Here is a 15,723-nt window from a genome sequence, read left to right on the forward strand (position 1 = left end):
GCTCAGATCTGAACTCCGTGGCTTGGGTTTATTTGTACACGATGAGGCCTCCTGAATCTGACCCCTTCCAAACTTTAGGGAAGTTCACTCACTTTGTTATACTCCAATTTGGGGGAGGGGAGGGTTGTAAAATTACTCAGCTTTGCCCATTCAGCCTGGTATAAGCGGAAACAACACCCTGCAGTCAATGGATTGGGCCCGCTTTACCCCAGGGCTGTAAGTCAGTTACCACAGCAGTTCCATTCTCCGCAGACAGGAGGGCCGACGCTGACCCAATCCTGCCAGGTGCCGAGAGCCCTCAATCCCCTTTGAAGTCAGTGAGTGTTGAGCGTGGCTCGGAACCCCTTGGGCTCTTTCCAGAAGACATTGTGTGTGTATTCAAGTGGCTGAGATGCAACATGCTCTCTGAGTTGCCATGGCAACTTAGCCCTGAATAAGAGGAAAGAGCGGTACAAAACCCTCCTGTATTTGCCATGTCCATTACATCACCCTCTTCTTGGGCTCGGCGATGTTCCCAGCACAGCCAGATTTTCAGTGCTCACACTGTGCCAGGCTGGGCTCACCCCCTACAGCACCTTGCCTGGTGACTGTGTCTCCCCCCGTCCCGTCCCCACCCCGAGGGCTGGCTGTGGGGCAATCACAAGAGATCTGCTGCAGTAAAATAGATCTGGTGGATCACTCAGGCTGTTGGGCTGGGCTGGGCAGTTCCGAATGCAAGGTGGGGTCTCGGCTCTTTAATCTCATCCCTGTTATTCCATTAGCCCCCCTGTTCTGCGCTTCCCTTCCTTTCAGGGACTCATGCTGATTTCTAGGGGTCTGATTTTCAAAGGCGCTGAGACCTCCCATCTGCAGCCGAAGTCAATGAGAGCTACAGGTGTTCAGCACTTCTGCAGAGCCGGCCCCTCGAGTCATGTGGCTTTGTGGGGCTGACCAGCTGAAGCTCTCTCCTTGTCCCACGCATCCATTATCTCAGGGTGGCTTGGGCAGAAAGGCAGCCCTGTCTCAGGGAAGGATTGGCAGTGGTCATTCATCATTGGGCTCCCTGATATTATTTCCTGGGAGCTTGGAGGAGTCAGGCAAATCCCTCGTAACTGGCAATTCTGATCATTTTTACACAGCCAGTGCATTCGTTTTACTGGGCCACGAATGTAGCTAGAGTTGCATAAAGGGCCCCTATAGCACCAGTTCCCAATCATGGCCGTGCTCAGCTGTCCTGGTATGTGACCGACACTCTGCCCCCGTACCACCTTTGTACCAGCCCCCACTGCTGCCCACCTCCCATTCGACCAGGTAGGCCAGAGTCAGCAACGGGCATGGGTCCCGCATGCGATGCCCAGAGCGAGCGTTGCGGTGGGCCAGACTCCAGGGCAGATCGGAGTGCAGGCAACTGAACAGGGGCGTGGGGAGGTCTCGGGGCCAAATGCTGCTCCCCGTTACAGCAGGGTGACCCCAGTGGGATTACCTCTGATTTGCACTGGTATGAGCCGCATGATCCCAGCCTCCAGCTAGGAAAACTGCATCAGAAAAACAAGGGAACCTGTCACTCCATGGTTCACTCACTCCCCATTATGTAGAGTCCCTCCTTCCTGCCCCCCCATGCTGACTTTTCTTCCGGTGCTGCCCCCCCCCCCACACACACACTTTTCTCCTCCAGCACCCCCTCAACGTCCCTGGTGCGCTGCTCCCCCCACCCCGAGCCCGTCCAACAGCGAAACCCCCGTGCGCCAGGCAGCCCAGGGAGTGTGAGTCACATACCGCCCCCCCCCCCAGCCCCAGCCTGTAAGCGCCCCGCAATCGCAACGCACGTGTGCAACCCCACGCCCGCTACGAGCCCGCAACATTCCATTCCTCTGCGTTCCACCCTTCCTGATTGGTCGGGGCGGAGACCTCCCCTTCGCTGATTGGCTCCCGCTCCCTGTCATGTAGCCACCAAGTCCATCCCTCTCCTTTTTATATCAGCTGAGAGCTCAGTCCAGGGGGACGCGCAGGGACCGGATCGGAGCAGAGGTGGGGTCTTGGCGTGAGTGGGGTTCTCGTGGGTCCCCGAGCTGGGGGCGGCCGCTGGGGGCTTGGCAGCAAACTTGCAGAGGCGGCTCCCGCTGGGGCGGGGCGGATCTGGCCGTGCTGCCCCCAAGGCAGGGCTGGGGCTCCCCGGAGTCTGAGTTAGATGGGGAGGGTCGCCCTACCGTGTGTCTCCCTTTCCCCCAGCACATTCTTCAGGGGCGACTTTCCGCAGGGTACTGGCTCTGCATACCCTGGCTAGCTGGAGTGAGGGGCGCTCCGTGTGGGGGGAGGCACCCTCCTTGCTTGCAGCTGCCCTCCTGGGAACCGCTTCTTGTTCGGGGGGAGGCTGGGGGTGTACGAGGCAATCCCTGTAAAATGGAGTTGGCTGCTGGGCCTGGTTAGGGGGGGGGGGGGTTGTTTTTTTGTCTGTTGCATCCACGTGTTGCTAGACTCTAAGAAGTCCTGTCTCCAACCAAGTCACTTGTGCCTCCCACTGTCTTTCCCTTCAACCCCCCTCCGCCCTGCAGCGTCGCCCCAAACCAGCCCCCTTCTGCTTGTATCGGCTGTCTTAAAAGGAGTGGGCTAGAAACCAGACCCTTAAAGCAGCTTCGCCTTCTCGGTTACTGAAACTTCATGATTAACGTTTAACTTTCTTTTTCTCCTTCAGTGTCCGTGTGACATGGCTCAGTTTCACTTTGTTTCCTTAGGATAGGCGCATTGTTGTAAACATGGCCAGGGAGGGAGCTGATCCAAACCAACTTTCTGCTGAATCATTTAAAAATAAAGAAGTTGGTGAGGCTTTGCGGCTCTCCCAAGCCCTCAGCTGAAAAGGGCCTTAACTTTAGGCTTAAATTGATGAGCCTGCTGGGGGTTCTTAAAGAGACAGAAAACCAAAATCTCTTTAGCTTTTTAAAGTTGCTGAGGGGGCTGTGCCTGTTTCTGAGCGCCCCCCTTTCCCCCCACACACACAGTTTTTATGGTGTTGCACTTGTCTACTCTTAAATGTTCTATCTGCCCTGTTGGGGGAGGGCCCTACCCAAACAGAAGAGGAAACTGACACACCAGAAGGGAGAATGGGTGAAACTGACTAGACATAAAGTACTGTCAGCGTCACAAAATAAACTCAGAGCCGGCTTGTTTCCTCCAACAGTGCCATTCAGACTAGACTGGGGGTTCTCAAACTGGGGGTCATGACCCCCTCAGGCGGGTTGTGAGCTGTCAGCCTCCACCCCAAACCCTGCTTTGCCTCCAGCATTTATAATAGTGTTTCAATATAAAAAGTTTTTAATTTATAAGGGGGGAGTCACGCTCATAGGTTTCTTGTGTGAAAGGGGTCACCAGTACAAAAGTTTGCGAACCGCTGGATTAGACTCACAAAAGAGCTGATGGGTTCTAGAAACTTCCAGCTGTAGTAACATTCAAGTGTAACAATAGGTGAATGGATGTATGAACGGCTCTTTTAAATGGACAGTGTCCCATTAACAAGTCTGAGTATCCAAGTCTGAGTATCAGTGGTATTGTGCTCTGTGCCAGATAGTAGTGGGTCACTGAGACAGTAAGTAGCCATGTGACTTATAGGAAGAAGAAAGTATGAAGCCAATAGGACCAGTTTCATGAGGTGCATTGATCAGGGTTGGACTTTGGAAGCCAGTCACTGCTGGGGGCATTTCAGAAACAGCTGTGAGCCCTAGATGCCTCTAGGGGGCAGTACATCTGAGTGGGGCAGGTTTGGCTGAGACAACCAATCCATCAAACCACCACTTCTTCTTGTTTATATCCTGGATTGGGTAGCTGTTTCCAACCCTATGTAGGTATTATGCAGGACTATATGACATGGAGAAATGGAGCTCTAGTGCTCTGTCCTAAACTGAATTTAATGGGGAGGTCAAAGCCTCGTCACAACCTAACCACTTCTGAGAGGTTGGAATGGCTTGTAACGCAGGCGAAATGGATTGTGATGTTTCATTGCCGAGTGGCTAATGTGAACTGCTAACAAAAATGGCTGAGACCTTTGGTTGAATGATGTGCAAGTGCCTCAGGCCTGGAAGGGGTATTTGCTTGGGCTTAGTGTCTTCGGGCCATCAGAGGAGTAAGGACAAATCCTGCTTCAATTTGTATTTTCAGGTTGGCTTTATTTAAGCTGTAGCCTGGTGTTAGCTCGGCCGTGGCTCGAAGGCAGTCCCTTGCCTGCTTAAGCAAGCAGGCTCCTGAGTGGGTCCATGAGGAGAGCAGTGTTGAAACCAAACCACCTTCTCCTGGCAACAGGGCTGCCTGCTGGGGGCCTCGTCCGGCAGCCGATCACAGAAGTAGCTGAGGGCGTTCTAGAGAGGGGCTGCAGATGCTCCATTGGTGCAAACTAATGAAACCAAAGCCAGAACTTGAAATACCAAAAAGAGAACTCTTCCTGGTGCTGATCTCCCCCCCTCTAGTCCTGATGCTCAAATCGGGAGCCTTTGTACTCGGTTGCTACCTCACTGATGGGCATCTCCTCCAAATGAGCCATCGGCGTATGTGCTTGTTGCTCCTGTAGGCTTTTTTAACCAAGCTTGTCTCATGGGTCACTTGACGTGCTGCTCCCAAGCCATGTTTGTTCCAACCCTGCTTGTGATCAAAGCCGGAACATGCTGCCCAGTTGTAGCTGGGTTGTAACTCGGATATTCAGCTGTGGAGCTGGGTCTGACTAGTTAGCCAGTCTCCTGTTTCCTTCGCGCTGTGTGTCAGGTGGAAATGAAACCCCTGCAAATGCTCCGCTCCTTGTAGCAGCTTCTGAGGCATCATGGAATAGTGCATTCTGGGAAAGCCTGGGCAACAAATACAGACATTGCTGTGCATCTGGCGGGGAGGACAGGCTAAAACAACTGCATCAGATGGGAGGGGGAAACTAAGGGTTGGGCCATGCTTCTGAGCATATTCACTATTAAGTTATGCACGGAGACTGCAGAAGACAAAGGTTCTCAAGCATTTTTCTCTTTTGGATGTAACCGTTCCAGTTCTGTGTGGCAACAGTGGTTTTTATCTTCCAGTTACGTCTGATTTCATCATGTCTTCTGAGGAAAATGCTGCAAACCAGACTTCCCCCCAGAGCGAGGGGCCAGAGCAGCATCAACAGGTAGGTACGCCCAGATTTTAGGGTACTTCACTGCACTAAAATGCACTCCCTGGCATGCTCAGACCCACCTCTTGCTACGAGGCCGGCAATGGTATTGGTGCCGTTGCTGGAGGGTGGTGATATAAGTGTGTGTGTCCAAGACTGAATCCCCTGTATTCATGCAACGGGGGAGAACCATAACTTACTAATGAAGGCACCTGGCTGTCCCCCTAGCTATCAAGCAGCCTAGAGAAGCTTGCTGTGGTGGCAAGATCAGATCTGATGCTACTCTACTCGCTAATATAATCTGGGTTAATTTGACGTCCACATATGGATGTGTCCTGCACCTAGTTTCTTCAGTCAAGACCTCCAAATGAAACCTAACCTCAGCTGCTTTACTCTAGGTCTTCACTCAGGAGGTCTGTGATCTTCAAATGTCCTCAGCACCTTCTGAAGTCAATGGGAGGTACAGGAGCTTGGCAGGCTTGGAAAATCAGGCCATGCTCTAGGGCTGAAGATGTCACTGGTGCCTAGAGCATAGAAGTGCCTACAGGGCTACTCCAGCTCACGGTGCTGCTAGGAGGTCTAGCCACCCTTAGTAATAAGAATTCAGCATCAGGGAAGACATGGAGCCAACCCCCTCCAACTGGATGTTACTGATGATGTTTGTTTTTGTTTTGTCCTCTATTAGAATGTCGTGAGCAGGGTGGCCAACCTGCCCTTGGTCAGCTCCACCTATGACATGGTCTCCACGGCCTACACCTCCACCAAAGAGAATCACCCATACATCAAATCCGTCTGTGACGTGGCGGAGAAAGGCGTGAAGACCATCACCGCCGTGGCTGTGGGTGGCGCCCAGCCCATCCTGACCAAACTGGAGCCACAGAGTGAGTGAGCCGTGAGATGGCAGCGTGGTGGTGGGTCAGACTGGGGGACCAGGGAAGCTGGAGTAGCTAGTGAACTGCATCTGGGTGGGAGAGCCATGCTGGTTCATGGGTCTGGTAGCTGAGGGAGTGTTGGGAAGCATAACCTTTCAGCTGAGACTTTCACAGCTGTTTTAGAAGGTTCTTCTCTACCCTGAACTCCTCTCAGAAGGTCTATTGCAGTCCTACCAAGCAGGTGAGGTGCCCAGCCTATCTCTGCCTCTGTAGCAAGGAGGCACCTTTACAAAGAAGCCTGGTATGGTCTGCTGCAGACTTCCAGGCACCATGTATGGCGTGACCTATGTGACGGCCGTGCTAGCTTGACCCTAGAGAAGCTACAGTCTGAAGCACTTCATTACATGTCACTAGGCTGTAGCTGCCTGTCTAACAGTGGAACACACGGATGGGGGTGCTGTTGAGTCAAACACCCTGACATACAGCTGGTGCCCTTTGTCAAGGGCAACCTGCATTTAAAATGGCCTTGTTGTGGCCTCCTTTACTAATTACAGATGTGTGGGGCGGAGGTGGCCCAGAACCAACTGGCCAATGTGGCAACCAGAAACTAGTAAAGCTTTTCAGTGGCACCTGCAGCCAAGCTGAGCTGGCCAGGTGCAGGGTTCCTTGTCGGATGCCCTTGCAAAGATCCGAGACTCTGGAGGGAGTAAAAGCGTCCCGAAGCCAGGGCACGTACCCTCCCCCTGCACCATGCTCATAGCGGTGTTAAAATCTCCCTCTGTGACCTTGAGTAGCTCTCGCAGCCTGCACGTGTGGCCTCTAGCCCAGATCTTGCAAAAAGAGCTGGTATTGATGCTGGCTTGGAGCAGTGGTGGGGAAGGGAATGGGTTTCACCTTTGGAGACCAGGCCAAGGAAGGCTTTGTTCCTCCAGGGCAGGGAGATGGAACAGGATTCCTGGGTTTGTTCCAAGCGTGGCCTGACATGCTGTGTACTGGAGCATGTCGTTCCACTCTTGCCTAACTCCTTGGGGCATTGTATGGCTTAGTAGCTGGGGAAGGCTTGACTTCCTTCAGGGGAAGTCTAGGTAACTGCAAGGTGGGCTGTTGGTAACCCACACTCACTTGCTGGGGGTAGGGGTGTCCCTCTTCTCCTGTGGTGCTCTTCTGGCTACAGATGAGCAGGCTGGACTTACTGGCTATCGCTTAAATCCTGCTCTGTCAGAGTTGCTGTGAAACGTTCCACCTGGCTGGGTTCCTGCGTTCAAACTGTATCCAATATAACTAAGCTAGCGTGCTGGGACTCCGGCCAACTCAAGAGGCTGGGCAGCTTCTGTAGCAAACAAACTCCTCAGTTAAATCTCTGTTAAATATGAGAGGAGATTAATAAGACTGGGACTCTTCAGCTTGGGAACAAGATGACTAAGGGTGGATATGATGGAGGTCTATAAAATCATGACTGGTGTGGAGAAAGTAGATAAGGAAGTGTTGTTTACTCCTCATAGCACCAAAAACTAGGGGTCCCCAAATGAAATTTAATAGGCGGCATGTTTAAAACAAACAAAAGGAAGTATTTCATCACACAACGCACAGTCAACCTGTGGAACTCTTTGCCAGAGGATGTTGTGAAGGGTAGGACTATAACAGCGTTTAAAAAAAGAACCAGGCCAGTTCATGGAGGATAGGTTCATCAACGGCGATTAGCCAGGATGGGCAGGGATGGTGTCCCTAGCCTCTGTTTGCCAGAAGCTGGGAATGGGCAATGGGAGATGCATCACTTGATTACCTGTTCTGTTCATTCCTTCTGGGGCACCTGGCATTGGCCACTGTTGGAAGACAGGCTAATCAGCTAGATGGACCTTTGGTCTGACCCAGTCTGGCCATTCATATGTTCCAAGGCAGCAGTTGTCACTTGGTGATACCAAACCAGAGATGGGCTCATGGTGCTGGTCAGGTCAGCTGTAGGCTAGTCCCTCATGTACCAGCTACAACAGCAGCTGGTAATGATCCATGCAACACACCCATGTCCAATCCATGCCATAGCTCTTAGGAGCTGCTGGGGACTCCCTGACCACAATAGGTCAGCTGTGGCTGGGGCCATCTCTGTGTGAAGACGGTGATGTCCCTAGTCCCACATGCTGAGCTCTCCTTGGGGAGAGGACTAAGGAATACTGGTGAGCGAAGGCCATGGCAGCATGTGTTGGTTTTCTACCAGAGGCTGATCACATCTCTTGGCCTCTGGGGTAACTATCAGGCTTCAGATAACCTGAGAAATGGAGTGTCCTAATACACTCCTCATGGCTGCCTTGAGTGCAGCTGGCAAGACGTCACCCCTCTGCAGAGCTACCGCTGACCCAGCTCTGATCTCCAGGCCTGTTTCATGCTCTAGAATCCTTCCCAAACTTGGACTAGCCAATGTTCTCCTTGGCAGCCCTGCAGCCTCCCCTCCCTCCCCTCAAACCTGGCACTGCTTGGCGGTGCCCCTTGAAACCTGACTTGGTTACCAACCTACTCTGCCACTCCAGGCAACTGAGGGGATAAGACAACCAAACTCTCTCTCTCTAGTTGCAACAGTGAATGAGTATGCGTGCAAGGGGTTGGATAAACTGGAGGAGAAGCTGCCAATTCTTCAACAGCCAACTGAAAAGGTAAGCACCTCTGCTTGGAGAACTAGGGATGTGAAACAAGAGGTCTACACTCCCTGGACAGACCAGTCCAGAGAGATGGCAGCTGGGGGATAAGGGGTGGGGGGCCAGGAAAAGTCTTTACTTCTCCTCCCTGGATCTAACAGCTTCTTTGGGCAGGCCAGTTGGCTGGGCACTGAGCTAGCCAATAACCGGCAAAACTCATCCCAGAGGGAGGTGGAGATGAAAACCTAGTGACTGATACTGCTGTAGGCTCCAGACTCTTATCTGGGTGAATGGTACCTATTTATATGGGGAAGGCAAAGTAGTCCTAGGATTAACCAGTGCCGCCTCTTCTCTGCTGGCTTAATACTAACCTTGGCCACTGAATGCTTCCCCCAATCCTAGGTTGTGGCGGACACCAAGGAGCTGGTGTCGTCCACCGTGACCGGTGCTAGAGATGCCGTCTCCAACACAGTCAACGGAGCGAAGGATGCCGTGACCGGGGTGGTGGACATGGCCAAAGGAGCTGTCCAGGGTAGCATGGAGATGACCAAATCAGTGGTGACCAGCAGCGTGAACACAGTCATGGGGTCCAGAATGGGCCAGATGGTGGTGACTGGAGTGGATGCCATGCTGGGGAAATCGGAAGAGCTGGTGGATCACTACCTCCCCATGACGGATCAAGAACTAGGTTAGTGCATGTTGAATACAGCTGGCTGAAAACTTTCAGCCTAAGGGCTTGACCAAAAATACAGTTTGGGTCAACCCAAAACTAGCTGTGAATGTAACCTGAGTAATTTTGGCCAGTCACAAAATAGCTGGGGGATGTATTTGTGGTGCCCTGCCTACCAGACTTAGGCTTGGTCTACACTACCCCCCCCAATTCGAACTAAGGTACGCAACTTCAGCTACGTGAATAACGTAGCTGAAGTCGAAGTACCTTAGTTCGAACTTACCTTGGTCCACACGCGGCAGGCAGGCTCCCCCGTCGACTCCGCGGTACTCCTCTCGCCGAGCTGGAGTACCGCAGTCGACGGCAAGCACTTCCGGGTTCGACTTATCGCGTCCAGACTAGACGCGATAAGTCGAACCCAGAACTTCGATTTCCAGCCGTCGAACTAGCTGGTAAGTGTAGCCAAGGCCTAAGGGGTAGCACTCATTTGGTACAGGGGAATCCCAAGTTCGAATCCCCACTCAAACTTTCTTTAGGCCAAACCAAATCTGACATTTTTGGTGACTCAACAGACACTTCAGTTCAGAACTGCCATGAACCCAGCAAAAATCAGTAACTTACCAGCCCTAACTATCAGAAAATCACAACCCCAGCAACTCTGTACTCCTAGGATTGCCACATGTGTCCCTCCGCTAGGAGTAGGTGGCCTTAATTCTTACGCTGGCTCTGTGGCTGCAGCAGTGAGGCCAATAGGGGGCCCTAAGCAAAGGTGGCTGTTGGCCTTGTGCTGGTCTAGGTGGGGCCCATTTTGGCAGCCTCCCCTCCAACACAGCCACTCTTACTGGGGGAGAGAGCTAGTAAATGGGCCTGCCTCTTGTGCAGGCCACTAGCCCAGCATGACTTGGTGGGAACAAAGCCATTATCCTTGCTGTAACCAAAGCGAAGGTCAGACTCTCTGCCCCTGGCATGGAATGATGAACATAGGCCTGGGGGAGGGTTTGTCGTGGCTCTTGTGATCAAACTACTGTGCTCACATACCTGAGAATCTACTACACTCCTTCCAGGGTTGCTGGGCTCTCAACTCCTTTCCCTGTCCCCTGACAATCTGCAGGCGCCCAGCGTAACATCCTACTGGTAGCACCCCCACCAAGCCAGCCAGGGATGGGTAGAAAACTGGAGCCCTGACATTACACCTTCTGGAACTGTATTGGTTTGGGGCCTGGTTAGAGCCAGGCAAGACTTCCTGGGTCTGCTGCCCAAAGCAAGTGCAGTTCTAGACCTTGCTCAGTGACTCCAGATCAAATCTTTCCGCTCACAAGCGATGCCTCCCTCTATCCAAACTGCCGGCCCTGCAGCCTCCACCTGGGATCAGAACTCCAGCGGGGATCTTTCTGGTTCATGCGTCACTCAGACTGTCTGCGTTGGGACTTAACGATTCTGATGCCTGGCTTGGAAGAGAATCTAGTTCCTTGCCACAGGGCTGGATGGGCTTTGAAGCACGAACCAGAGGAATGGAGAACGCTTGTCTCCAGGTCCACGGGCTGAGTAAGATGGGGGTTGCTTCTCCAAGTGGAACTGCACTGGAAGGCTGTGAAATGCAGACTTGCTCTTCATAGCAGGAGTCTAAACTCGGCTGGAAAGCCAACCCAAGGGCAGTAGCAAATGCAGCTTTTAGTGTCATGCACGGTCAGAGAGCTAAAAAGCTATTGAGTGTTGTGCCCGTTGGCACTAACTGTGCCCAACAGGTGCCAGTTAGGCCCAGCTTGGATCTGAGTGGCAGAACTGCTGTCAAGGAGCCATTTGGAGAGACCTTACTGTGCAACTCCAGGCTTGAGCGCCCCCTGTGCTCCCAGGGAAACGCAGGAAGCCTGGGGGTTGGCAGGAGGTAGGGATTGTCAAGGATGCTGGTGCTGTGAAAGGAGCCCTTCTCCTTCCATTGTGTTTAGGCCACAAGCTAGAATGGCCAGCAGGTAATGCCCTGCTGCAGGGATGGGAGCTTCTGCTCAGGCGCTCTCCCTCCTGCACAGCGAACAGTCGGGCACCACTGAATGCCCCTCTTCAAGGTGACTTGCAAAGAGGGTGGGAGTAGGGAGGGGTGTTGCTTGTAAGCAGTCTGCAAGAGCAGCACCGTCGGCTTCAACTCTGACCGTCTGTCACCCTGCCCAGGGTGGCTTCTGTGTCCCGGCCACTAGAACAGGATAGACCTGAGCCTGCAACAACCTTTGGCCTAGCAGACCTCTGGGTCTTGCAGCGTGGGCAGTAGAGGCACAGACTTCAGATCCTGGGGTCTCAGGTCCAGTCCCTGTGACTCACCTGGGGCGTCGCATGACCCAAAGAACCGAATGTTGGGTCCTGTCTGCCTCTGCTGGAGGTTTTGAGTGTTGCCGGAGCTTTAACCTCTAACTGGAAGGGCTGATTCTCAGCTGTTTGGGAAGAGATGGGTTAACCTGCAGGGCCTGAGGACCATGGGTGAACACCACTCACCCATTCATTACTGGCAATGATCTCTGTCCTACCTAACAGGTGGAGGAGACCCTTCTTGGCTGCTTTCGGGTGTCAGTACCACAGAGGTTCCTGATACCTGCAGCCAACTGATCAGTATTGGCCCAGAGCTTCCCTGTGGCACCGTCCCACTCTGCACCATCAGCTGCTTGGTAGCACTGCAGAGCTGAAAGGGAGAGCACTTGCTGTAGTAGGGAGGGTGGCCTCAGACTCATCTCACATGGACCCCACTAACAGTCAAACCCAGGGCTGGTGACCGTGGGTCTCCTGCAAGTCCCATTTAACTCTCAGAGCTGGAGAGGATGCTGGCCTGAGTCTGTCAGTGACTGGAGGAGTATCCCCCTTGCTGCTGAAGGCAGAGCAGACGCAGGGCAGAAATCTCCTGCTCTGCTGACGGGGACTTTCCCCAGCAGGCTGTTTGACCCGTCTTCTCGTTCTCTCCAGCTAAACTGGCCACGTCTGTGGAAGGCTTCGAAATGGCGTCCGTGGAGCAGCAGAAGCAGCAGCAGAGTTACTTCGTGCGCCTGGGGTCCCTGTCCACCAAACTCCGCCACCGAGCCTACCAGCACTCCCTGGGCAAGCTGAGGCATGCCCGGCAGAGCACCCAGGAGGCTCTGTCCCAGCTCCACCAAACCATCGAACTGGTAGGAACACAGATCTCCCCATGCCACCTCCCAGGTCACTTTGTTCTGGCGCTTAAGGCAAATCCTAATGGGTTCGTACTTCTCTCTGGTCAGACGTCTTGATTCACAATCCATGGCCCATGCACAGGTGACTGAGGACTATCCTCGGCTGGTGTCGGTCAGCACAGTGCCACTGACTTCAGGCAAGCTAGTGACCTCTTCCAGCTGAGGATCTGGCCAGGGGACTCCTCCCTTGCTGCTGACCACAAGTATCTTGACTTCTGGTTCTCTGTTCCCTCTGTCCCTTGCCAGATTGAACATGTCAAGCAGGGTGTGGACCAGAGGCTCCATGACGGCCAGGAGAAACTACACCAGATGTGGCTGGAGTGGAGCAGGAGGCAGTCGGAGGGGAAAGAGGACTCCGACACTGCGCAGCCAGAGGTATCTCGCCATGGAGGGCAGCGGGGGAGGTGTCCTAGGCTACTGCAAAGTGACCTCTTAGGCAGGGTGAGTGTCACACATCTTGGGAAGCAGCTTCCCTTAATGGGTGTTCTTGCTTCCCTGGCAGGTGGAATCTCGGACACTGGTCATGTTCCGTGGCATCACCCAACAGCTGCAAACCACCTGCCTGAACCTGATGCCCAATGTCCAAGGCCTCCCCACCAGCATCCAGGATAAGGTGCGGCAGCTCCGTCACAACGTCGAAGAGCTCCACGCGTCCTTCTCCGCTGCCCATTCCTTCCAAGATCTGTCCAGCGCCGTCCTGACCCAGAGCCGGGAGAGGGTGGCCAAGGCCCGGGAGTCTATGGACGAGCTGCTGGACTACGTGGTGCAGAACGCTCCCCTGCCTTGGCTTGTGGGACCTTTTGCTCCCAGGCTGGTAGAGCTACCAGAAATTCCAGGGGCTGGAAAGGATGGGGAGGAGGAAGCGGCTGGCTGCACCGCCCAGCAAGGAGAAGATGAGAAGATGGACAGCACAGCTCAGCAAGCCTCCGTGCCAAAGGAGGACCCTTAGATGGCTCCGTATACCTGCAGTTGGCTTCTTGTGAGGGAAAGAACTTGTATGCAATTCACTTGTGTGGACACGGGGGGGCTTGTGTGTCACTTGCATCTGGGGAAGGGTGGCAGGGTGTTAATGTAGATAAGCTGGCTGTGTATGGAACTCCCTGTTGGCCTCACTTCTGAGACTCTACTCTCTTCCTTGCCAATCTTTTGTGCCTTCTCTAGCTCCTCTGGGTGGCTCCTTCCACAGGTGAACTCCAGCCCATGGCAGAAGCATCGCCTCAAAGCAAAGCCAGGGTGTCTCAATGGGAACTCTATCTGGAGGCTGTAAAGTGCCCTTAACTAGGGGCTTGCTCAGAGCAGGGCAGGGAGAGGACACCAACCTTCATGGCAATAGCGTTGAACTCCAGCAGCTAATGGACCTGTAAGATTTCAGTTGTCCAGGTTCTTGACTACATAACAGCCCCTGAGCACTGCAAACGGGAGTGCAAAGCCTGGATTAGCTGTAGGGTTAGTTGCAGAACCTGACCCTCGTAGGGCCCATTCCCTGGGCAGCTGTATCCTTAAATGCAATCAAAAGGGATCATTATTAAAATAAATCTATTCCCCCTGTTTGAAATGTCCAGGCCTCCCACTCATGCTCTAAAGCACTGTAAAGACATTTGAACCCTGAATGCCTGTGAAATGACAGTTCTAGCCAATAAAGCAGGAATGACTCTGCCATTGCAAAGAAGGCGTAATTGGTGCTGCACTATCCCAGAACTGATCTTCCAAGGGGCTTGTAACTGAAAATCAATAGAGAGAAATCTCCGGCTAATTTTCCCTCCTGTAAGTGCCACTAACGGTTTGTATCTTGTAGAATAACTGGGTTTTTTCACAATAAAATGTATTGGCATTCACCTGATGCTCTGGTGTCTCTGTAAGCACCTTCCCTCTCCTCTTCTCACCATCATTCACTAGAGAGGAGGTGACCACCACCATCCCCACCCCACACACAACCCCTACAATGGGTTTAAAATCTCCTGCCTTAAACCCAACTCCTACCTTTTCAGAGTCCAACCCATGACTCTTTAAATGACAAGAGTTGGTGACGCTGGACTCCTACCCACCAGGAGAGGAGTCTAAGCCGTTCCCAAGGAAATAGCGCTCCTCACTCAAATCCTATTGGTAATTTCCCCATCTAGTGGGAGCTTAGGAATGCTGGGCAGAGCCCAAGACCCCATGGTGCTAGGCTAGATGGTCTTGCCCAAAGAACTGCAGGCCTCTTGAGCAATCCCATTACAAGCCTCCAAACTACAGCACGGCCACAAAGAGCAGTTGTGCCCTCCTGCCAGTACTAAACTGCTCTTATCTGCCTCCATAGCCTCACTCTTTCTCCTAAAGGCCAGAAACTTGTCACTTTCTGTTGAGTGTGTGTAGTGTCCTCCTTAACCCTGCATCTGGCCCAGGTCTCCCCTTAATGCTGCATTCAGGACATCTATAGCCAACGCTGACGTTCAAGTAACTCTGACCTTCTCTCTCTCCTTGAGCAGAGGTACCAGAATGTGGCCACCTTCAGCCCCTCAAATTCCATCCTGGCTTTCAAGCCCTCTCCTAGGGTTTGCTAGAAGTCCCTTACTGTAGTCTCTGGCCAGCACTAAACTTCTGTCTTGAACGCGCCTTGTGGGATTAGGTAGCACAAGCAAGTGGAGGATCGGAATGCCCACTGTGTAAAACTGCTAGCAATGGCACAGTGATCTTCACGGAGGCTATGGCTCTTCCTTTTTGGGGTCAAAAACTTGGAGTAGGGTTTTTAATTTACTATTTTGGGAGTAGGTTGGATAGAAGTAACTGCTGAGTTGCTGTCTTTACAGGGGAAATGTCTTTGAAGACTGTGTGGCATGATCTAGACTGGATTCACCCATTCACCTCCATCTTTCTCCCCTTCTAGTTACTCTGTAATACTTGTTATTGCTTCAATACCCCAGCTATCGTTCTTCTGTGCTGTGGCTTTCTGCAGTAGCCCCCTAATGCAAGCTGGAACCAGAGGTGATGTGATAGACCTTCTTCACAGACCCAGTTCATGGCCAGATACAGCTGTCATCTCTAGCATGGCAGGGATCACCCCTCCTTAGGACAGTGGGTGCAGCTGGAGTCTGCAGGCTCTGGCCTGTAGAAAGTTGTAAGGAGCAGGTTGTCTTTCCCATCCTCAAACACGGAGACTCCCTAAACTCTGTTCTCATGCTCTGGCAGAAACCCCCTCCCCCCAACTTGATTCAGATGCTGTTACCGTCTCACCCGGGGCAGGCGACTGAGTGGACTGGCGCGCAGCTCCCCCCGCCCCCCGCCC

General features: G+C 53.0%; 1 protein-coding gene across 1 annotated transcript; it reads left to right on the top strand.

The window, feature by feature from the left end:
• The first annotated feature begins 1,928 nt into the window (after nucleotides 1-1,928).
• Nucleotides 1,929-14,293, top strand: LOC117868826 (perilipin-3-like). Its single transcript, XM_034755129.1, has 8 exons — nucleotides 1,929-2,007; nucleotides 5,028-5,113; nucleotides 5,784-5,979; nucleotides 8,533-8,615; nucleotides 9,000-9,285; nucleotides 12,214-12,413; nucleotides 12,705-12,833; nucleotides 12,961-14,293. The coding sequence occupies exons 2-8, from the start codon at nucleotides 5,045-5,047 to the stop codon at nucleotides 13,405-13,407; spliced, it is 1,410 nt and encodes a 469-aa protein (XP_034611020.1). The 5' UTR covers nucleotides 1,929-2,007; nucleotides 5,028-5,044; the 3' UTR covers nucleotides 13,408-14,293.
• The last annotated feature ends 1,430 nt before the right edge of the window (nucleotides 14,294-15,723 follow it).

Source organism: Trachemys scripta, chromosome 22, assembly GCF_013100865.1.
Source record: "Trachemys scripta elegans isolate TJP31775 chromosome 22, CAS_Tse_1.0, whole genome shotgun sequence".
NCBI lineage: Eukaryota > Metazoa > Chordata > Testudines > Emydidae > Trachemys > Trachemys scripta.

Bases quoted from the DNA above. Each gene is read 5' to 3' on its own strand.
- LOC117868826 (XM_034755129.1), top strand. From the start codon at position 5,045: ATGTCTTCTGAGGAAAATGCTGCAAACCAGACTTCCCCCCAGAGCGAG. The intron at 8,616-8,999 runs GTAAGCACCTCT...CCCCAATCCTAG, and splicing joins TTCAACAGCCAACTGAAAAG to GTTGTGGCGGACACCAAGGA. The intron at 9,286-12,213 runs GTTAGTGCATGT...CGTTCTCTCCAG, and splicing joins CATGACGGATCAAGAACTAG to CTAAACTGGCCACGTCTGTG.